General features: G+C 34.3%; 3 protein-coding genes across 4 annotated transcripts; 1 reads left to right on the forward strand and 2 right to left on the reverse strand.

Moving 5' to 3' along the window:
* Positions 1–5,963: 5,963 nt before the first annotated feature.
* LOC120629883 (cytochrome c oxidase assembly factor 5) lies at positions 5,964–7,940 on the reverse strand. Of its 2 annotated transcripts, none has more exons than XM_039898958.1 (4): positions 7,740–7,940; positions 6,794–6,908; positions 6,372–6,467; positions 5,964–6,054 (listed from the first exon to the last, which is right to left on the reverse strand). In XM_039898958.1, the coding sequence occupies exons 2-4, from the start codon at positions 6,899–6,901 to the stop codon at positions 6,013–6,015; spliced, it is 246 nt and encodes an 81-aa protein (XP_039754892.1). In that variant the 5' UTR covers positions 6,902–6,908; positions 7,740–7,940; the 3' UTR covers positions 5,964–6,012. The 2 variants fall into 2 exon arrangements, with proteins under 2 accessions (XP_039754892.1, XP_039754893.1); XM_039898959.1 differs by having other exon boundaries at positions 7,736–7,940.
* Positions 7,941–8,799: 859 nt separating this feature from the next.
* LOC120629832 (probable cysteine--tRNA ligase, mitochondrial) lies at positions 8,800–10,570 on the forward strand. The gene has a single exon (XM_039898889.1). It carries the CDS (start codon positions 8,935–8,937, stop codon positions 10,462–10,464), a length of 1,530 nt encoding a protein of 509 aa, XP_039754823.1. The 5' UTR covers positions 8,800–8,934; the 3' UTR covers positions 10,465–10,570.
* Positions 10,571–13,889: 3,319 nt separating this feature from the next.
* On the reverse strand, positions 13,890–24,953 carry LOC120630002 (transmembrane protein 39A). The gene is made up of 8 exons (XM_039899119.1): positions 24,639–24,953; positions 22,848–23,129; positions 20,971–21,116; positions 20,120–20,218; positions 18,871–19,093; positions 17,357–17,513; positions 16,107–16,258; positions 13,890–15,174 (listed from the first exon to the last, which is right to left on the reverse strand). Exons 1-8 carry the CDS (start codon positions 24,876–24,878, stop codon positions 14,938–14,940), a joined length of 1,536 nt encoding a protein of 511 aa, XP_039755053.1. The 5' UTR covers positions 24,879–24,953; the 3' UTR covers positions 13,890–14,937.
* Positions 24,954–25,125: the final 172 nt, after the last annotated feature.

The raw sequence follows: 25,125 nt of genomic DNA on the forward strand, positions 1-25,125 counted from the left end.
CTTGTTCTCCTTTGCCCTTAATTTCGTTTATAATTTTAGTTTGTACTGTAAAATATACCTAACAGAAATTCACTGGTGCAAATTCGCTATAAACAAATCTCGATGCTAAAATGACAGCTGATGGTTATAACAATGATATCCGTCGAAAAGGATAACATAATTCTTAGAACTGTCAATTTAGTTAAAATAGGATATTTACGACAACCGTTTTAGTACCACGGTACATATTGTTTTAAATCGAAATACAATATAATAATTGTTAATAACGATTAGTTTTCATAAATAAGTGAGAATGAATAAGTAAGACCAAAGCCAGGTACTAAGTATTAATAAAAAATGTGATTCAGAAAATTATGATATATTAGATTATATTTATTAAAATAAATTTCTACGCACACATACATTGGCTTAAAATGCTTAAAGAATGTTCAATGGTAACTAATAAGAAGAATAAAATTAAAAAATTCATAGTATATTTATTAATAGAACAAATCTTTTATATTCGATAAGAATAAGTAGGTTGTATTTAAAATCGATTTGAGAATACATTTTTGGGATAGAACTTTCCAACACACTGTTGCCAATTACTCTTTATTCTAATATTAGTATATTATAATTCAAAGGTAATCACGAATTAAGTATAATATTTGTTTAAAGGGGGCCATAGACGGATATGCATAGGAATCTCACAGATTTACCTTCATGTATCACAGAGCGCGAGCGAGTTGAATGCCATCGGGATAACATATTCTACTCAAGTCAAGTTCCATACAAGACTGAAGTGCATACGTCAAAGCACCTCGCGAATCTCAAAATACCTTATTTGTAAAAAAAATAATAAATATGTGATAAGTATTATATTCTTCTGTTTAAAATTATATAGGAACAATAACAGAATTTCTGATATAGGTACTCAACTCGATCGTGCACTGCAAAACCTACCTACACTCTTGCATATGTGGCTTTCCTAATTACCTATAGACTACTGATTATAAAATCCTTAAAACGTTATCACTGGCTTTTATAGTATTTGAACGCTTATATAGTACCCACAATCATTTTAAAATTTGTAAATGTAGTTTTTATAGTTAAAAGATTACTATTTCTATCTATTTAGGAAAGCACTTGAAAATCCAACTATGCAACGCAATCTATTATTTTTGCTATGGTGCTACTAATAGTCAATTTTACGTGTACCTAGATAAAATAAATCTAAGTTTAAATTATCAGAATAAATAGTTCTGAAAAGCTTCTAAAAATTTAGACGCATCTGAAGTTATATTAACGCGTTATTAATAAATTTTGTCCGGCAAAACTTCAGAAGCCACGCAATCACCCTTTAATATTTGAGGAGTGCTCTTATATTTTCCACCTACCTATTTGAATGGCGTTTTCAATTCTAATTATTCTAAAATTTTAGAGCTACAACTGGCGTGTATGGTAGGTAAATGAAATCATGGCCAAATGCCAATAACTCACTGGTATTGTTGTCACAATTACCATTTTCTTCTTTCCAATGCTCTCTTAATTCGATCGTCTGACAAGATTCTATTTATTCCAATTGGATCATTACTAATGGTTTTGTTAATAGCTAGCCTACGATTTGACCTTGCCAGTTACTATAATGCATCTACTTGGCTTCTCTATACCAGCTTGCATGAATAGTGTGTAGCAAGATGAGCTAGGTACTTAAAAATGAAGTATGACAATAGCTGACAAGTAAGCTACTCGCAAATCAGAAGAACGGTCCGAACCATGTCAGGAATTCTTCAACAATAATACCCGTGAGTTTTTGCCATTTAAGCCACAAAAATACTTTAATTCAAATGTAAGCAAATTGGGTTGATTATAGATAAGATTTTAATATATAATTTAAGATCGTATATCTATAAGATTACAGTCTCCTTTTGCCAACGATCTTTTCACTTGTCTTTTAAAGAATACACTTACTAAAACGTAATATAGGAAGCCTTAATGCCTAATAGACAATAGTATGGTAGATAAAAGCCAGATAGCAGGCTTAAGTACCCTCATTTTGTACCTAATACATGTTTGTAATAGTTTTCGTGACATAATAAAATCGGTTTGATACACAAAAAGGTGACCCTAACTAGATTTAATAGCGAGAAAACATGTAAGGGTGTTCTTGTTGGTGATACGATAACCTAAGCGTTGAACAAAGGAACATTTATTCTTACTTATACTTCTACAGACATACATTATCTATTCACACAATGAAATCGTGTAAATCAAACTTGTAATAGCGATAACGTCGTATGAGTTTTTTTTTAGTTCATATACGTATTGCATGAACAACATTATAATATTATCGTGGTATTCCGTCTCAAAATCTGTCCTCTAATCACAAAATCAAACTAAGCCGATTTATGTCATGAAAACATTAATGCGCGCCACGCATTATTCGTTACATGCTTTCAATTTTACTTTATAAAGAAAGTTATTGAGGGTGCTCAATAAATTGGCAATAATATCATATCCTGCCCCAATGGCGCCAAACTTTTGAATCGTTACCCACAGTTTGACATTATAAGCCAAACCATTTTTTTAAGAATTATGGATGCAAGCGGATGTTATTTTGTGGAAGCCCAACATAATATAATGCCAGGCAACAGGACAAATATGAACTATACTTTTATTGTTTCAGGCAACTTCAACTAAATACTACTATCGCTCCTATACCGGTACATTAACGAACGAACGTCCATTCAGGGACGGTCGATTGGCGCAGTTTGCAGCGACCCTGCATTCTGATTCCAAGGCCGTGGGTTCGATTCCCACATATGAAAAATATTTATGTGATGAGCATGAATGTTTTTCAGTGTCTTGGTGTTTTTCTCAATATTATAATTATTTATGTATGTTATTCATAAAAATATTCATCAGTCGTTTAAGTACCCATAACACAAGCTACGCTTACTTTGGGGCTAGATGGCGATGTGTGTATTGTCGTAGTATATTTATTTATTATAAAAAAAAAAATATGTCACAGAGCTCGTCCGGTTCAGTACTACCGCTTGGTTATTTCTTTCGCCAAGCAGACTTCCTGTAAAGAGCGTGGTTGCCGGTATACCTAATTGCAGGCACACTAAACTTTCCACCTACGAATCAGGTTAATGGAAACAAGGCGGCGTTATGTAGGACATGTTCCTTACATGCCCCGCAAAGTTTGGCTCTATTCAAAGGCGATGGGTTTCCACGTACCATCTGCTTGGTATGTCAATTATAACAATTTAAAAAAAAGCATCCTTAAATGATTATTTTACAACGCACAATAATTGCAAAACAATTGTAAACCATCTATAAAAATTTAAAACCTATATTTACTATGTTGGACTAAAAGCTCACCGTTTTCAATACAGCATGAAGTTTGGTGCCATTGGAGTCGATTTCGAGGATCAATTGTACCAACTTAGATCATAAGAGCAAATTAGATTTAAACTAATATTTTAGCTTCAAAAGCTAGTTCTCATTACGGGCAGAGCTCTTGCATTATATAGAATGTAAAAGTGGGCACATCATTCACAGTTCATTTGGGCGGTTTTTTTTTTGTCAGCCAACGGTTTATAATTCTGTAATAATTATAAAGTTAGATTAGATCAGCAAAAGTATATCTTCATAATGGCGCCAACTTCCGCACACATTTGTTAAAGCTACAATCAATTGGCCAGTCTGAAAATAGTGCTGTCCTTTTCAACACGAATCATTATGAAAAAGGTATTGCTTTTGAAACCGTTAATATAGTTCATGAACGAGCTTTTATTATTTATAAATATAATTTTTTTTAAATATTAAAAATACACACACTTGAAAAAGTGTTTAAAAACTTGTTTACTTTTTAAATACTTTTTAATGTTTGTATTTATACGAGTAAGAAAAAATGGGTTTTACAATCTACAACATTATCTTACCTTTAATAAAATGTTTAAATCATTCTATGTCAAATGTAAAATATTTTTTTATGGCTAATAGGTAAAGGTATACAGTCACTGTTGTAAGTATATACAGTATAATGTTCTAGGGTCGGTAACTACTCCAGTCTTAAAGGCATATTTAAGCGTTCACAGAAGTAACGTTAAAATCAGGCGTTTCTACTTTGTGATTAAATAATTATCATCTCAGAGGATTGTCAATAGCGAAAAAATAAAAATGTTCAATAAAATATGCATGAAAGATTTTCTCCGTTGGCCGCCAAAAAAAAAGCTCAATTTGGGTGATGTCCTTTTTGAACTATTTTTATAATAAAATTTTAAAGTGCACAGTCCTTTGTTTTATTTGTCACTGTCCTTTTACTTATATTAGTGATTCCTAAATTGGTCTACGAGAAAACAATGATGGGAGGCTCTGTAATGAATAAGTACAATATGTACTTACATAAGAACCCATAGCTTACTTGTTATACTTAAGAACCCATAGCAGACCAAGGGTAAAAATACAATTCAATACTCAATACGTATCTTAAATACAATACGTATTTGCTATCTATAGGTTACAATTTTGTGGTTAATTAATAGTGTAGTAAATTACTATAGGCGATGTCTGTGTGTGTGTCTGTCTGTCTGTCAGTCAGTCAGTCAGTCAGTCAAAAAAACGTTATTGAAATTTAAAAGAGTTTTCCATACCTACAAGAAACCTTTTTTGTTTGATATTAATTAATTAAAAAATTTGGAAAATCCAAAAGTGCACGCCTCATAGCAGTCATTCACATTTAAAAAAAATCCTAAAACAAAAACTCTAGTTTTTTAAAATGAAATAACAAATATTTTTTAGTTTTATTATTATTTACTATATTGAACAAGAATAAATTCTTATAAAATATGTGCTAGACGGATTATTTAACTTGATGTTAGTGCACTCATATTATCCTGTAAGTGTTATACTAATAAAAAAAAACATCATTTATGTTTTGAAAGACTGGGTTTTTTTGACATGTCGAGAGTAGAGCATCACCTCACGCTCTGCGTGCAATTGTTTTTGTGTTTCTTATTGCACCGTGATACGCGACTCTTTTTTTTGCAGCTATATTCAGTGGATTTACTGTCACGTTCTATTCTATACTATAAGAAGTTTTATAGCTTTTTGTGAGAGAGCTCGTCCGGGGAATTACTATCGCCATGCTTATTTCTACCGCTAAGCTGCATTGTCGCAATGCTGTGTTCCGGTCTGAAGAGCGATGTTGCCAGTGTAATTACACGCACATAAGGGTTAGTTAACCTACACCTCAGGTTGATGGACACTTTGCAACTTTGCACTTTGCTTTGCAAGAAGCGTTGCTCTGTTTAATAGGATATCTGCTTGGTCCATCAATTAATAATTATTTTTAAAAAAAGATTGGGTCATAGTAGGGGCCTACTTACCTATAAACTGCAAATCGTAGACAACTGTTCAACCAGCATGTTGATTGGTTGTCAACCATTTTGCATCCATTATGTTGGGAAATAATACATTTTTCTTTGTTTTTTATTATTGAAACTTGCTTATTCTAAAAAGTTATGAAAATATTGTTTACATCATGATTTAGGTAAGAACAAATTACTAAAGGTCCATGAGTACTCCATGTTAGCTAATATGACAGTTGTTCTAGCACAAATAAATTAATTATAAAAAAAAAAAAACACACATATTTTATGACCTTGAATAACCGCTAATCTCAAAAAAAATTTTATTCATTGAAGAAAAAAGTTCCAATGATCATCATAATCTTCAGCCAATTATTGTTTAAAGGCTGAATCTGTTGAGTCGCTCCAAATTAGAAGAGAGGGATTCAGAGCTCACACCCACAATGCAAAATAATGTGAATGGTTCATTGGAGCAGTTTTATGGGTCTTAGCTATTTTATGAGATTATGGTTTTGGATGTTCTGGTTAAAAGAATATAAAAATTTAAAATAAAAAACAATTAAAAAAATCAACAATATATAATATAATAACAATATAAAACAATTAATACTTTAATTATTCAATTATTCCTAAACTACTTGGAAAATAAGTTTTATTAGTAGCCCTTATTCCCTCTGAATCTTCTTCTGGCATCTAGCTGTGAATAAACAAAACATTTTTTTAAAGTTCACTTGTTTTTATTGTATGAAACAATAATTGTTTATGATAATAAATTAATGAACTAGCAATTACAAAAGATTGCAAATGTAATGCTGCACATTTTCCCCTCTCCCCTCAATATTATAATAAAGTATTTTAAAAATCTCTCCATGAAATCCTATCCCTAAGTATCAGTGGGTCCGAAGAGTAAGGCAGAAGTTTCCACAGGTAAAATTGACTATCTTATTACAATATTAGTACATGGAATTAAGTAAAATATGTAGGAACAAAATGAAGAATAATATAAATACTCACCAATGATCGTTTACATTCAAAAAAGGTGGTTCTTAACTGCAAACATTCTACAGGACAATTCACATCTTTTAAACAATCTCGAGGAGTCTTTTTGTCCTGAAAATTAACAGTTACTTATAACTAACTTTTTTTATTTTAGGTTAAGATGTGGGTGAGTTTAATCAACTCAAGACAGTCTACTCAAAGTTAATTGAAACAAACTGTTATACTCTTTCATATATAATTTAGAACAAATAAATATTCATATGTCATTTCAAATATTCTCATAGAAGAGACTGATTATGAGCGAAAACTCTCGAGGCTGCTCCAATAATTATTACTGGGCTAACAATTATCGTCATGTTAATTAGTACTGAGTAAGTAACGTAATCTGGAGTCTTAAAGTGCTCACAGAGGTTAAGCTGCATTAATAAAATACAAACCTTTTTACAGCAATCGCTGTTTAGTAAACACATTTTAAGATCCGCGCGTATTGCGGCGCAGGGCGATGAGTCCGCTAAGCCCACTTCTTCAGGAGAGTAAGTTAACATTTTTAACCTGTGTTAATACAACAGGCAGTTACTAAGGATGAAATAGGTAATTTATTAATAATGCAGTTGCAAATCACCCTTCCAATATTTTATTTTATTTTATTTTATTTATAAAGTTCAACTGACATTTGACATATCATTCGGTAATATTTCAAAACCTACATGTTAAATATGGAGGGTAGAGGTAAGGAGAGTCATCTGTGTATATGAAAAAGTGTCGTCAAAATGTATTAAATTAGGATGGCGCCACATTTGCATCAGGGTAACTCTTAAAAGAAGCGCCAAATATAAATATTGTTAGAGTAGGCTTGAAAAATAAGCAAGGAAGTATGGAGATACAAGGAAGTAAGGTTATATTTACCACAATATTTTGTACAACGTAAGTTGTTGAAATTCTCAATAATTAACTACTGTAGTCGATAATGACATTAAATTTTTTAACTCGGCATACTTCAATTCATCTACGATTGCTACATTCATACCATACCCTGTGCATCCACCAGCGCCATTGTGGAGGATTTTTGAACTGTTATTTAGCGCATACACTGGACACTTTTTCAACTTTTCTCCCATATAAGATGACTCTCCTTACCTTTACCCTCCATAATGTTAAATCAATGTCAAAACCGGAGCTAATGATAATGGTAGCCGGTAGGTAATGGTAATGACAGAAAAGATATGACAGTACCACGGATTATTTTGACAGAAATCTAAGAGATTTAAAAAAAAAGTAGGGACGTCACTCGATGAACAAATCAATAGAAGAAGAACTTGAGGTTTTTTATTTCAAACATGGATAGAAACTGTCGAAATGTATGAGACAAGAAACGGTACCTACGTATTTCAAGGACACTGCTCCAAGAATCCAGTGACTTGCACTTGACTGATGACTCCGACTTGTTTATAAAGTGATTGGTGGCGTATTCAAATAGCTTTCTATGTTTTATAGCTTAACAGGTTATTCAATTCAATTCTTGGTTTCGTCGTACTAAAAAAGTAGGTATTGTAAAAATTATTTGCTAAGAACAATCTTGTTATTTTGAATGTTCTTTATACCCATTATAGTCGTAAAAAAGTAATAGGCCCGTTTTGACATTTGTCATCGCGACGTAACTAGTTATGACCATAAGACTCGGTACTCGATACTCACGATAAATCAATTCAAGTTTGTATCAGTACTTGATTGATACGATTACGTATTGTAAAGTGTTCGTTCGTTCAAAGTATTCCTTTAACTTCACAACCAATTCGCGTGACTGGCTGTTGATTATACGTCCACTTTTCAACATGTTGAAACGGAGTTCGTACTATATAAAACACAAAAATCGAGTCAAATCACTATGTTTAAATCAATATCCAAAGTAGAAGAGCAAAAGTTAACGTAATAGTAAACAGTATATATCAAACTTAAACGAGCGCACAGTCAACTTTACAAGATGGGGAACGAAAAACTGCGCGTGGACGTTTCAGTCATGTGCCGCTTGGTCAGATACATCAACTCAGACTCATTATTTAGAACCCAGTGTCGTCAATTCAAAATTTTATTTGCGGCTTTGAGAACCAAGCTCGGCGGCTTTCGATATTCAGTAAAAAAATGGTTACAACTCTAGAATAAAAAAAAAAGACTGAGAACGTAACTGTTTTCGAAACGTTTCGCAACAATTATAAATTGCATGCTACGCGATATATTCTTTCATATTATTACCGTCCCAAAAAAAATTACGTATTTTTTAAAACACTGTATGTAATTGACTTTTATTTTATTGTTTCTTTCAGTTTTGTTTCAAGTTACATTCTATGGTCTTGCACAAATGTCGAAACGGGCCTATTAAATTTTTGAGACTATAAACTCTTGTTATATTCAATGTTCATAGACTTTGTAGACTTTAATAATTGTGACAACTGGTAGTGACATTTCCGTTTTCAAAGAAATGTAGGAAAAATCAGCTGTTACATACTTGAGTTAGTCGGTGAATAAAGATTAAAAATCACAAAAGTAGACGTGTTGTGGTATTCATATCATTCATAAAACAATGGGAAAGTTATTTCCAATCTTCACCAGAAAACTCACGCACGTGTGCAATTTAATACCCTACAAAGATACGAAATGGCTAATGCCGAACGGTAATCCTACTGGAGCTTATGTCTACAATTGTGTCGCGGAAGGAAAAGTTCCGATAATATTAAACGACCCAACAATCGCTACTTGGTATTCTTGCGGCCCTACAGTATACGACTCCGCACATATAGGTCATGCGTGTTGCTACGTGAAATTAGATATTATTCAAAGGATTTTAAAGTCCTTTTTCAAAATCAAACTCGTTACAGCAATGGGTGTAACCGATATCGATGATAAAATAATTCAAAAAGGACTGGAAACCAAAACAGATTTCAGAACGATAGCCAAAAAATATGAGCACGAATTTTGGTTAGACATGTCGAGCTTAAACATTGAAAAACCAATGATTATAAGTAGAGTATCAGATCACATAAGTTGTATTAGTCAATTTGTTCAAAGTCTTATTGATTCTGGTATGGGTTATACTGCTAAAGATGGTTCAGTCTATTTTGACACATCTAAATATCCAGCATATGGTAAACTACAGAGAATGCAAGATGTTGGTGAACCTAGCACCAAAGTAAAGAAGAATAAAATGGACTTTGCTATTTGGAAAGGCCACAAACCTGGCGAACCTAGCTGGCAAACTGATTGGGGTGAGGGAAGGCCTGGCTGGCATATAGAATGTTCTGCTATGGTCAGCAAAATATTTGGCTCGCAACTTGATTTCCATGCTGGTGGTATTGATTTACAGTTTCCTCATCACGAAAATGAGGAAGCCCAATCCTGTGCATACCACAACTCAAGGCAATGGGCCAACTACTGGATACATGTGGGACACTTAAACCTAAAAGACACAAAAATGTCCAAATCGCTACAAAACACAATATCAATACCTAATATTGTTGATAAATATAGTGCAGACACATTCAGAATGGCATGTCTAATGTCAAATTATAGGTATTCCATGGAATTTAGCGATGAAATAATGTTAACAGCAGAAGATGTTTTAAACAAATTTAAATTCTTCTTAAAGGATGTTAGCATATATGCTAATAACAATAGTAATTTGCATGCAGTTTATAATGATAATTTATTAAATGAATTACAAAAAGTTGAAGAAAGCAACTTAGAATGTTTGAAAATGGACTTTGATACAGCTTCTTGTATCAATTCATTGCTTCATTTAGTTTCTGTAGCAAACAAAATAATGAAATTAGATTCCTCTGAATATTACCCTGTACCTATAATTTTAATTGCAGAGTATATACTTCATGTTCTGACTGACTTTGGTATGAAATTGACAGAATCTATGAAAGATCAGATCTCAAATTCATTAATAGACATTTTAGTTGAATTCAGGCATATGGTTAGATTTAATGCTTTAGAGAAAAAAGATAAGGAACTATTGGCAGCTTGTGATGTGGTCAGAGACAAAATGAAATCTATGAATGTACAAATTAATGATAGTAAGAAAACACCATATTGGGTTTTAGTTAAGTAAACACGTTAAATTAATGTTTTGTTTTTATTACACTACATGTTAGCTCTTGTCTGCAGTCAAACCTGGTATGAACCAAAAAATAAATCCATGCAAATCTTACAAATGCCTAAGACTCTGTTTGTTATTTATGTACGGCTTAACTACTGAACCCATCTTGATGACATTGATTTGGCCCAAAAAGCTTGCATCCAGCCAGGAGACAAAAATGATATCCCCTGACAAGGGATATAATTGATTTGAACTGCTAAAGCATGGGAACAAGGAATAAGAAAAGTTTTACCCCTGTTTATTATTACACATATATTATTTGGATATTATTTCCATTTGTGTGCCAGTGCTCTGAGAGTTGATGCTATGGGAGCTATGGGAGAAGATATATTTTTATCCTTTCCCTAGGGATACAATTGTCTCCTGCCCATGCTAGCCGTGCTGGGGGACACCAGAAGAGCATCTTGGAACCATATAATATGATATACGGAGTAGGAGCTAAACCGATATAGACAAAATTGCATTTTATAGATAGGTACTGCTTGCGACGTAATTACCGAAGCACAACACTTTCGCCAAATTGCATTAAAGCAGTTTGGTGCAGGCTATGATTTTAAAAAGTTTTCTTCGAGAGAAAGCCTGTGTGCAGTGGGTTCTTAATAGCAGTAACATCTCTTCTTGTTGTGATCTATTGATATAAACTGTTATTTATGAGATTCGTTTTGAGAATTAAATGCAAATAAAAATCAGTAAATTATGGCAAGTATGTAATTTTTTTTTTTTTTCAAAGTTCAATATCTTGCTCTTATATGAAAACATGTATGTCTATCTCCACAGCGTTAACAAAATATAATTGGAAAACTAAAACTTAGTTTATGTCAGTCTTGAAAGATTTCCAATTACATGCAAGTAACAATAAAAAACAATAAAGACCCGGAAGTTTCAACTCTGCCGCAATCATTTAAAATCATAAATAATGCGTTATTGATCTGCGAAAATATGTGAAGTCAATTTTGACATATCAATTATACCATACAAGAAATGTCAAAACCCTCGCTCCGTCATATAACAGTTATCTGGGTGAAAAGAACATCATCGACATCAATAAAACCCATTCCGGCCCACTAAAGCGCAAGGGTTAATGTGAAGGGTTTTAGGCAGCTGGCTAAATGCGGATTGCTAGACTTCACAGGCCTTTGAGAACATTATGGAGAACTCAAAGGCGTGCACGTTTCCTTGCGATGTTTTTCCTTCACTTCAAGTGATATCTACCTTTTTAATTGCATAAATTGCTAGTACATGTCAGGTATAGAAATCGAGATGGTGAAAACAAAAAACATTACACGGCTAAGTTCATTGAGGGCTCTTCTTAGACCAGGGCTTGTTTGGAACCCTCGTAGCTTTAAGTTTATGTTGGCGAACGTCGTTATCACCATCCCATTACTACTATGTAAACATATATGTAAGAACGTACGCTTCATAAGTGCCTGTGAGGCTGTGACAGGCCTACCTATAAAGATTTTTTTGAATGTGATAAAATTTAAGAGTTTTGCAAGTTGAAGACTGTGCCTTTGTAATTTGTTGCGGCGGAGTTGAATTTTTTTTTTTTTATTCTCGCTGTATTATGAGCGAATCACATATTATTTTCACGAAAAACAAAAATTAAGAATTAGGTTGTAAAAGTTTAAGTACATCACTATAGGCTGGTTAACACGTATTGTGAGTGGTCAAGTATAATTTAATTGAATATCAAACTATAATTATTTTACAAGTTAAAAGTTTGACTTAGCTTTGCAAATTCAAATAAAAATAGAATTTCATCTATGTTAGATTAGTGGGAGTGTTCGGATATGCATGACGAGTATTAATGGCATTATAGCGGAGCGACCTTTTTTAGTTGTGTTTAAAGATTTTTTTTTAAATATCAAACTAATGATGGACTGATGTTAATAATAAACATAATCCAAAATCTTCAGATTGCAGATAGAATTTAATAATGCGATTCTTATCTACAGGGAAGATTAGAAAAAGGATAGCATTACTAAATTCAATCTGTAATCTTAACATACAGGCGTCATCTTAACACGGTTAACATCAGATGTAAGACTACGGTGAGAAAAGTCTATCTTTAGAAACTTTTTTCTTATTTTACTTCGTCTTTAAATCTCACTCAAAACGCACGCAATTCACAACTTGAATGCGCGCTAATGATTGTCATCTAACGTGGGCGAATGATGATCTAAAGTAATGTTAAGGTCTCAAGTCTCCTCTCAGATGTTCTTCTGGCTAGGTCTATCCCACTTCTGTGTTTCTCTGACTCTTCTAGTTTAATGAGTCAGGACAATCTTTTCCGGGTTCTCGAATCAGAGGAACTACCCGGATCTCAATAGGAGTTTAGCCATGCTAGTCAAACACGTCTTTAAGCAATCTTTAAGCAATTACAAGGTATTTTCACTAAATGTTCCTCGTTTCTTTGCATCAAGTGACGACACTATCGATATCTCTCAGTTGATAGAGGATTATCTGTGTTGGAGAGGTAAAAGATAACTTAAAATGCGTATTATTTAACTACACACACACACACTGGATACATGTAAATCAGCCTTAAAATAACAGATCCAAATCAGGTTGGTTTCCAAATCAAAATATTTGGTAATAACGTAAATAATATTGAGAATATCTGGAAATACAAGTCGAATATTAGTAAGAATAATTGCAAATTGCAATGTACATTTAAATTATTCGTAAAATTTTTTTTCACCAACATATATTTATACGGTATAATTTTCTCAATGTGAAAGGTGCTTTACAAAATAAGTGAAGTAGTTTAGTTACATATATTGGAAGTTATTTTATTATTAAAAATAAGTATTAATTATACAAGACTCCTTGTACTTAGACTAGAAATTTGACAATGGAAAGTAAAAAAAAATACATTTTTACTATCGATCACAATAAGTTTGAGAAAAAATATCGCTTATACATATTTAGTTATTCAAACTTTAGTTCCTTCAACACTCGTATTCACAACTTGAAGCGCGAAATGAATTTCAATTTTTTTTTAAATGACTATTAGGCCTTGACTGCAGTCTCACCGGCTAGTAACTGATGATGCAGTCTTAGATGGAAATGGGCTAACCTGTTAGAGGCGTAGCAGCTATACCACTAATCGGTTTCTACTCAAAAGCGTACCGGAACGCTAAATCGCTTAGCGACACGTCGGTAGGGTAACGTAACCAGTAACGGTCGAAGCCTTCCACCAGACCAGACCAGGGAAATTCAGAAATTATAAATTCCTAAATTGCCTTATGAAAATTAAGCTTAATTTGCTGTACTCCGCGAACAGCAGCAGAATCTGTATGGTGTAATTTATTATTACTTCAATCTGTATACTCCACACCAAACAGATTCTGCTGCTGTTCGCGTAGTATAGCAAATTAAGCTTAATTTTAATAAGGCAATTTAGGTAGTAACGCCTGCTTCTATCCAATATTCCTAAATTGCCTTGCCGGGGATGGAACCCGGGACTTCTTACTTAAAACCATAGCGCTCACCACTGCGCCAGGTAGGTCGTCACAACTTGCATTCGGTATAACATCTTTATTGGTCGATAATGCAATTACTCGTATTAATGAATTTCATTGGTCACTTACCCAGCCTGCGGGAATTCCCCGTACACTATTTAGACCAATAAAATACCGATAAAAATGCATCCTTATTATGAAGCCAATAAGGTTGCGACTTGCAACGCGACTGGAAGATCAAATTTAAACGAAACTTTGTATCAAAAGAAAACGCAAAGGTAGCTTTTCTAAAAAAAATACTACATTTTTAATTTTAATGCGGAAGGTTTCTGCAATATCCCTGATGCTTTACAGCAAGATTCAATTTAAACCAACGAGTAATCCGCGAAAATAATTACTTACGGCAGAATGCGCGGGAGATACGTCAATGTAATAACAAAAAAATAACACTTCGGCTGTACACGTGTTTCTAATATTAAAAAAATTTAAATGACTAAAAATTCCCAGTAAAAAAGGATAGTACACAATAAGATACGAAGTTTTTCGGCATTTTTACTGAAAAACGACCTACCGCAAAATAGAAAATCGTTTAACCGATTTTAATAATTCTTTGGCAATTTTACGGAAACCGTAAAGCTAAAAAATAAACGATTTCATATTATATTCCGACAATGTATTTTTTTTTTGGCACAGATGTTTGTTTTTTTTTTGGGTTTGTACAAATCTACAGTTTTCGCGTTTTGGTCATCCATATTATGGCATTTATTTTGGATTTGGTATAAAATTCACTGATAAACTGTGTATGTACGAGTACATGCCGATATATCGATATTCTTTTTGTCGTTTTACGTCTCCTAGTTTTAGTGACGGCCATTAGACAGTTTAATTTAGTTTAGACATCGGTGTACAACCGAAGTACCGTACGATGTACATTCCTCTTAATTTTATTTTAGTTAGTAGCTTACGTCGAGTAATTTTTTTCTTGTATCAACGTCTCTGCTTTATACACTCTCCACGCGACAAGATAGTCGCGGAGCATCTTGTATAGTGTGTAGTAGTTAGCGAATAGTAGGATGAGCACTGCTAAGAAGTTGTGCCACGCGAACGAGCTGAATAGCAGGCACAATTGCATCCCCACTAGCGCTAGTTGCAGGCATAGAAGTAGGCACAGCAACTTCGACGGGTTGTTGAACACAGACTGCAAGGAAATAAATAGGATTAAAAAAAAGGTTTTATTCATGTAGACCTTATCATAGGCACTTACTTATGAAGCGTTTATACATTTAACATGTTACAAATTCAAAATTTATTTATTTCAAGTAGGCCTAATATAAGCACTTTTTAAACGTCAAGTATGTCTGTGTGTAGTGACTCTACCACCGGTTCGGAAGGCAGATTCTAGAGAAGAGAAGAAGCCGGCAAGAAACTCAGCTGTTCTTTTCCAATACCAACAATTTACATTTTACATTTTAAAATTCATTTTTCTATCTTGTGACAGATGAAATCGGAGCTGGATGCTTCCAAGCAACCTTGTCATCAATTGAAAGCTGTCAAAGAAATTCATCAATTGTATAGAATCCTCGCTGTAATAAATATGTTTTAACACATTCTTTAAACTTATGCATTGGTAGGTCCAAAATTACCTTAGGAATCATATTATAAAAGCGTGAACAAAAGGCTTTTTAAAAAATTATAAATATATAATTATAAAAATTTATTGAAAATTACAGAAATTATTCAAATAAATAAAAATAACAATTAATAGTACGTGTGCAGGTGACTTCAGACTGTCAGATATGATAGAATAATATGGAAAAATTGTCCTCCTGTACGATTGTTATAAAAGTTTTGGGGTAGGCAGTGCTATTGTGCACGAATGTAGTGCGCGCTGCTGACGGTGAAGGAAAACGTCGTGAGGAAACCTGCATGCCTTGTGCTCTCCATAACGTTTACAAAGGCATGTGGAGTCCAGCAATCCGCCCGGGCCAGAGTGTAACACGTACAGCCGGATAATTGCAACTTGTCAAAATCCGACTTGTATATGAATTTTAGGGTAGGCAATGCTTTTGTGCATGTATGAAGTGCACGCCAGTGCCAGTGGGCTATCAAAACCAGTACTTGTGTACTCACATAGAAGCGTATGTGGTGCACGTTGGTAGGGTGTGCGCACACTAGCGGCGCGCTCGCCTCGTACACGCAGCCCGCTACGCGCACGCGGTCACCACTCCGCCACCACTTGCTGTCCGACCACTCGCCCACGTCACTCGTGTGCGGTGGTAACGCTGGAATACCATAAAAAGGAAAAGAAATGAAATGTATTTATTTGTATGAATATGTGATAAAATGTTCTTAAAACAAAATAAAAAATCGCAACATATCCGGTCAGGCAACCCCAACATACAAAATTTGGTCAATTATATATAAACAATTTACTCTTCAATTAACTATTAAATAATTAAACTTTCGATAACAATAAATTCATATTACCCAGATATTTTATTAAATAATTAAGAGAAAATTTTGTAAAAAAAAAAAATTATGAAAGTTTTTTTTAAATATTATTATATTATTATTAATATTATATTTGACTTGGAGTTATAAATTTATTTATATTTTATTTATTTTTTGAGGGGAGATTAATTCAAACTTTAATGTTAATTATTGGTTTAGAATATCAGCCTGAACGAATTCAAGCTGGATTATATTTATTATTTTATAAATTGTTTGCTTCTTTGCCTTTATTGTTGGGGATTTTTTATCTTTATAATGAAATGAATTGTATAATAATATATTTTTTAAAGTTTTATAATTTGATGAGGATTTCTACAAATAAGCTTTTATTATTTATTTATTCATTAAATAGTTTTTTATGAAACAATTTAAATTATATTTTATTAACACCCACTTTTCATGACATTTAGTTGGTGCATTATCGATACACTTCAGTCCTAAATGGACTCGATCGATGCAAAGATACCTCCCGGTGTCTTAGTCGTTATCAAGAGACAATAAAGAGCAGTTTAGGGCTGGTAACAATTGCATAAATAGCTATAAAATGATTTTTCTTATTATTATTATTATTATTCCACTACAAGTTTGCCCTTTACTGCACTATCACGTGGTGGTAAGTGCAGTCGAAGATGGTAGCGGGCTAACCTGTTAGGGATTGTGGTAGTTATACCACCAATAGGTTTCTACGAGACGTCACACCGGAACTTTATTACTAAATTACACATCAATAGCTATTTATGCAACTGTTATGTTGTGGGGACGATTTTTTTTTTTTTCTTTTTGTAAGCTGTACCGCGACGCTTATTTGTGCCGCTAAGCAGCATAGTTGTGTTGCGGACTCAAACCCCCAGCTGCCGCTCAGCACTCACCCGCCAGCGGCGTCCAGCGGCCCAGGTGCTTGGCGGCGCGGTGCGGCGCGTCCGCGTGCGCCGCGGGCAGCAGTTGTGCCACGTAGCGGCAGCACAGTGCGCCCCACACCAACCCCATCTGCTGTGCCGCCGCCGCCGCGTCGTAGTGCAGGTACGACTGCGGATCAGCGGCAACGGTCGCAATTACACGTCCAGCACAGCTAGGATAGACAGCAGAATTTTTTCTCCCCGGGAAAAGCTTTATCAACTCTCCGAGCATAGGCACAAGTTGAAATAATAAACGGGTTATTGTTTAAATCTAGAGACAATTGTGTTTGACACTTGTCTACTCTCTTGTTTAGTCTATGGTTGTCAAACCTGGGTTTTACCAAATCAAAGTGAAACTTAAAATAAGATCAAAGTCAAAGTCAAATATTTCTTGATTCAAATAGGCACATAGATGGCACTTATGATGCGTACATTACATTTAAAATATGACATAGAAGTGAGTTGATGGCGATAACTAAATTCGTCAACATAAAACTAATGCTACGAGGGTTCCAAACGCGCCCTGGTCTAAGAAGAAGCCTGTCAAGATCTGCTCAATGAGCAATTGAAAGAAGAATCCTAAAGATTAGAAAATACACAAAGTATATAAGTGACAGAATAAGACAAAATACAAAAGTAACCGATCGAGCTGTCGCCCGAGGTCTTTGTCCATGTTTATTACGATTTTTTAACAAACGTCGTGGAAACCGTTTTTTTCCTGTAATAAAAAGTAGCCTCTCCGTCCTTTCACTAACTCTTAGCCAAAAATCAAGTTAGGGCGTAAAGGAAATAAAAACAAATAAACAAACATTGGGTAAGGATAATAAAATATCACTCGGCATTTTTCGGTGTGCAACGAAATAGCACTCCAGCAATAAGGTACATGTTTTTTTGTCGTCTCAAATTTTCATCACACTTGCTCGTAACGTGGATTTTATTACATCGACATAAGGCTCACAATACGCGATATTAGAAAAGCGTGTTTTATTTATCAACTATTAAGTTAGGGAAAAAGATTTTTTCTAAACCTAATTTTTGCTAGTCACAGACGCTGGCTGCACTAAGTCCATAAACATCGCAAATTTTTTTCGCGGCTTGCGTTGCATTTTGCCCTTTTTTGTAGTAAAATTTTAAAATGTAGCTAATTTCTTCTTTAGATTCACTCATCTTCGCAGTACGAAAAACAAATAAAAATCACACATTTTCCTAATTTGAATTTGGAATTATCTTCTTTAAAATTTAAACTCTAATGATACCAAAACCAGACAGATACAAATAGTATAGCCAAAGAGATTTTACTACAAGTTCATACATACTATAATGCAAAAAAAACTTTTTCCACAACCATATTACATATTTACGATATACGATGCTGGCTGGATGTCAGCTTACCTTAGCGCGCGAAAAAAACCCGACGCGCCATTTACTGTAATTAATATTGTTTTCGTTCTGGTCGTTCGAACTTACTGTGACTCACAAAATCTTACCTGTGCAAAGCAGCATGGCAGAAAACTGCTACAATACGCTCCCAATACGGAGTTGAAGAGTATCTTCTTGACCCGCGAGTTGAAGTCGTGCCGCAACACTTCTACTTCTCTCCGGATGTGTTCAGGATCGTGCGAGCAGCTGTGCATCATGAGAGCGCTCGTTTTGTGGAGCTCCAGGAATGGTCCCGCCGTCATGCCGAACAGTATGAAGTATATTAATGACCTGCAAAATACCATTTTCAAAGTCAAAAAGTTAGATGGCACTTCTGATGCGTATGTTACATGTAAAATATGACACAGAAGTGAGTTGATGGCGATAACTGAATTCGTCAACTTAAAACTAAAGCTACGAGGGTTCCAAATGCGCGCGTTTCACTTCTCAAAACCATTTTGAGAAATCTCAGGTTTTCCCATTTTGTAAAACGAAGTTCTTCGGTAATTATTTCACCTTTAAGGCAATTATGCTCTGGAACAATCCGTGGAAGTAATTCCCTTCCTATATCGTCGTCTGAAGGACTACTTCCTCTCTTTGGGTGTTGCCAGTTGAAGTGGTTGCTTTATTACTGTCTGTAAATTATGTATTAAATTCTACTTTTATATATTATGTATATTATATATTTATATATATTATGTATATTATATATTTATATATATTATGTATATTTTATACTTATATTTTGCGTATATTTATTTAAATTATCTATATATTACTATCTGTACATTTTAGTATTTATGTATATATTACAACACTCTTGGCACTATCCCGTTCTCTTGCTCTAAGTCCTTTCTACAAAGGTTGCCTGTAAGAGATTGCTTGCAGCAATAAGGCCGCCTTTGCATGTCTACATTGTTTACTGTTTCATAAATGCTTCTTTTCCTATATGTATATTTACGTGCAATAAAGTGTTTCTTCTTCTTCTTCTTCTCAAGCTCTTAAAGTCGGACTAGAAGTCAATTTTATGCACTTGTGCTTAAAAGTATATAGTTATAATTAACTTTCTGGCTCTGGGTTCTAGTATGTTGATCATAACATAATATAACATCGCATTATTACATAGTCTGTGCTCAGGAGAATATGAGCAAATTCACATTCATTTCCTAGTGGTGACTTTTATGGTCTTATAAGTCGGAGGTCTCTGTTTCGATTTTCGGCAAAACCGTACTGTGCATTCTTTTATATCAATAGTTCTTTGATCAAAAACAAACGTCCATACATCAATACGTTCGTGTTAATAATATGAGAACTTACGGGTAGCACAAATAAACTATCTTGATCGGCGAGTGTTTGACCATGATGAAATACGCGCACCACGCCATGGCGCCAAGTATCACCCATAGAACGGACATCCTGAAATATCAAATAATATATCAAATAATATATATATATATATATACAAAACGTGTAACAGAATTCCGAAATAATATTGGAGGAAATTTCATAAGGAATCATCCTGTAAAAATATTAAAGAAGCATATAATAGAAGCATATTTATTTTTCGATACAAACGCTCTCAAAACATTTTAAGTGTTTACGTAGGACAGGTCTATTGAAGATAAAAGACCGATACGCGCATAGTACCTACGCTATGTGACGCGTACCTAATAAAGTGACAGGAGTCACATGCTTTTAATTTTGCATGTCATATGCATGCAAAATGGGCATGATTATTGTCAGTAAAAACTATGGCAGTGGTTTACTCAAACAGTACTAGTATTACTAAAACCTACTGTTTTCAGTGTCACAGATAAGTCTCAGGGACAGTACATAATGTACCTCTAAAGCCTGAGAAGTATTATTTTGGTTTTCATTTACACGATGTATAGTAAAAGTCAAAAACAAATATTTTTAAACGTCATATAATAAATATGTACATCGTAGTGACAGTCGATCGACGGAGTGGGTGGCTGTTTCCAGAGTCCATGGCCGTGGGTCCGATTTCCACAACCGGAAAATTTTTGTATGTTTTTCAGTGTTTATCCGGCACCCTATGGGACACTGGTCTCCTCTCACAATGAGAAGGGGTTAAGGCCATAGTCCACCACGCTGGCCCAGTGCAGATTGGTGGACACTTTCGCATTTATTAAAAAATAGAATCTCACCGAACAACAACTGTGACATATAGCATTGTACTCGGTGAGAAATCACAGCAACTTCTGACAAATGCAAGGCTCAAGCTTAGAAGTAGCCTCCGACAAAGAACTATCAAGATGAATGTCGCTAAGTGTGTATCAATGAGGTAGAAATTCTGAAAAAAAATATTTAATAATTTAAATTTAACTGCTGTTACATTCACTAACTGACCAGTTGGTCTAAAGTCTATTTCTTTTTTCCTGTCTTAGAATATAATAGTAGATTATGCATCAAGTATGGTTATATTAAGCGGAGATCGCTGAATTCGTACGTCTGCAACTTCACTATTAAAGGGCTGAGTTTGCCAATCCCAGCACACACCTCTAACTTTTCTAGGTTATGTGTGTTTTTATTATTCTAGGTGGACAATTTAAATTGGACATTTATTATTATTATATGTTTATGAGTATATTATTATTAATATATTATTATGAGACCAAAAAGCTAACAAAGTTTTCATCATCATCATCATATCAACCAAAAGACGTCCACTGCTGGACATAGGTCTCTTGTAGGGAGTACCAAATTCCACGGTTTTGTGCCACTTGGATCTGTAGCTAGAAAATATTAATTGCGGAAAATTACAAATTATGAAGCTTATATCAATGTAATAAGGTCCACGTTGTGAGCAAGTGTGACGAAAATAATCTTTTCGTTATGTTTTAGCTTAAAGTTTATTTTAAAAAAGATGGCCCAGCTGATGGTTTTTGGAAAATCATCTATCAAACTGTATAGGTCTTATGAGCCTGTAATTTATGTACTCAAAAATGCCATATATCTTTATATATATATTTCTTGTGTGCGTGTGTATGTCACCGAACTCCTCCTAGATGGCTTGATTGATATGAATGAATTTTTTGGTATACGTTTGGTTGGCACCCTGGATGGTTTAGATTCACAAATTAGCCCGACAGATGGCGCTGGGGTCCGCTAGTGTCCTATAAGAATTATGGAGGGTAGAGGTAAGGAGAGTCATCTGTGTATATGAAAAAGTGTCGTCAAAATGTATTAAATTAGGATGGCGCCACATTTGCATCAGGGTAACTGAAAGAAGCGCCAAATATAAATATTGTTAGAGTAGGCTTGAAAAATAAACAAGGAAGTATGGAGATACAAGGAAGTAAGGTTATATTTACCACAATATTGTGTACAACGTAAGTTGTTGAAATTCTCAATAATTAACAACTTTAGTCGATAATGACATTAAATTTTTTAACTCGGCATACTTCAATTCATCTACGATTGCTACATTCATACCATACCCTGTGCATCCACCAGCGCCATTGTGGAGGATTTTTGAACTGTTATTTAGCGCAACAACTGGACACTTTTTCAACTTTTCTCCCATATAAGATGACTCTCCTTACCTCTACCCTCCATAATAAGAATAAAGAAATATTTGACTTTCACTTTGATTTGACTTAATTACAACCACGTCCAAGCAATTCAGACTGGAGCACAACAATGCTGCTTGGCGACAGAAATATGCATGGTACTTCCACGGACTGTTTGTCACAAAGAGCTCGACAAGGCTTTCCTGCCTAAGCTCACCAACATTTTTTAAATCATAACTTCTCTTATCAGAGATTAGGACAGCGGAGTTTTAAATAGACATGTTTACTTTATTGTGACGAATAGCACCTTGAAATATAAATCAAAAAACCATAATACTACGTAAAATCCTACGACAAATGAGCACAGAACTGTAAACAACAATATTTTGCAATATTTTAATTAATATGTTTTACATAATCTTCGAAAAATATACTTCGCATATGCCGGGCGGATTTTTCGGCACAAGATTCCAAATCATCATTGCAAGAGAAAATTTACAAAATAGTATTACCATGGCATCTGATGTGAAGGAGTAGGGAAGCCACCACATTGTCCTATAAAGATTCAAAAACTGCAGCCCCATTGCCACTATGGTGAATATGAAGGACATAATCTCAAATAGCACTTCACCATCCTGTGGTATGTTTGGGAAGGGTATGTGTTTTGGCGGCAATGGGTTTGCCGCCAATTTGCCGTCTCGCACCGAGGTAGTTGATGATGGTGAGAGGTGTGGTCTTGTACGCTTTCCATTGATATCCTCATCGGAAACTTGGGGTGCTCCTCCTTGGGATACCTATAAACAAGCTTTGGCTATTTTAACAAGAACAAAGTGGAATCCCTACTAATATTATAAATGTCAATGTAAGTTTGTTTGTTACGCTTTCATGCAAAAACTACTAAACCGATCCTCATGAAACTTTGTAAAAATATTCTTGGAAGTGTTAGAAGTAATATAGGATACTTTTTATCTCAACATTAAGCTTGGTTCCTTTGGGAGAGGGGATGAAAGTGATTGACGATTTTACACCACAACTCCGACAAATTATAACCGATTTAAATAATTATTTTTGTACCATAGAGGTTATAATATTTATTAAATTTTGCCCCAACTTTGTGAAGATCTGATAAATGTGGTTGGAGATAGAGGACACAACTCCTCAGCGGACAGCAGCAAACCCCTCATTTAAGGCTTAGCGATACTGAATACTTGAATGCCACATCAAAAAACAAAATCAAACGCAGACAAAGTCGCGGGCAACAGCTAGGATTAAATAAAACTCAATATAACTAAAACCAATTCAAAAGCTTATTTTTTTCTTTTTCACTGACATTGTTTGCTATTAGATTGCCTCTTGGTTCCTCCTCAATTGGGTTTGGTGCCAAAGTTTGTGTCATTAATGTTATGAACATGTCTTAATAAGCTTTGCTTAAAACTCTTCATCATAGTCAACTGAGGAGTTTTCAGTTATCACTTATTATGGTTTAAATATCAAAATTTAAAACAACACCTTTGCAATTGTAGTGCAGTCTTGTAGCCTAGCTTTAAAATATATCTAAGGAAGATAAGCATGTCTAAAAAGCCTGTTAACAATTGATTCTCTTTTTGCAATATTCGTGGATTTAGATATTATTTGCATGTTTTAGGTAGCCTGAAAGACTAACCTTTTGCAACTAATTTGGTATTTTGATATGTTCTAAAAGAGTGGTAGTTTTAAAGAAATAATTAAATAAGTTAATATACTACAACACGACACACATTGCCATGTAGCCCCAAACTAAGCTAGTGTTATGGGTATTAAGATAGCTGATGAATATTTTTATGAATTCACATACTTAAAATATACATATAAACACCCAGACACTGAAAAACAATCAGGTTCATCACACAAACATTTTCCAGTTGTGGGAATTGAAAGCAGGGTCACTGCCCATTGCACCAGTCGGCCATCAATAATAATTATGTTTAGAGTGTTATATGTGTCCTAAACACTTTGGTTATTTCACTGATGCTGTATTATTATTTATTAGGTAAGCAACAAACAGCAAAAATGTGTTTGTGTATCCTTAGCTCATGCAGCAACAGAGCAACCAAGTAAATAGATGCATTGCATAGTTTATGGGCTTATATTTCCACAAAAAAAAAGCTCATTTAGACTACCTCTTAAGTAATTTTAACTCCGAAATAACTAAGGGAAGTAGGTATAGCCGCGGAACTTTTGTAAGTAAACTTCAGTTCCACGACATATTTTTAATGTGGATTTGCTTGTTTTCTAAGGCTACCCTGACTGTCAACATAGCATACCTTTTTGGCATTTCCAAAACTCTTTTTCGCCCCCGGAGCAACCATTTTGGTGGCGATCAGAGGTAGAGGTCTCTTTAAATTCGGATCTTTATTAATCTTTCGGCGCCGAGAGACCGCAGTTGATGTATTGCTAACTTGGGAAGTGGCCCAGCGTCTAGCCAAGAGTATTGTTAGACAGCCAACAACCGCTGGTAAGAAGAATACGACAAAAGGCCCACTTTCATTTTCTTTACAACTCATCACTTACATGATAAAATCTCACAATGAAAATTATTTATATTTTCAATTTTCACACTCGAGACGATACAGACTTGCTTAAGGTACCTACTACAAAAACAAATATGTCATTTTGACACTGACAGTTGTTGTTTTTTGATTTGTCCCCATCGGAGAGGCATAAATCATTGACCATACAGCCTATTGACTGTTATTATTTTTGCTTGATTATAATATAATAGCTAGTCGCTATGTTATGGCCTATTTCACC

The sequence above is a fragment of the Pararge aegeria genome, chromosome 15 (genome assembly GCF_905163445.1).
Source record: "Pararge aegeria chromosome 15, ilParAegt1.1, whole genome shotgun sequence".
NCBI classification, from domain to species: Eukaryota; Metazoa; Arthropoda; class Insecta; order Lepidoptera; family Nymphalidae; genus Pararge; species Pararge aegeria.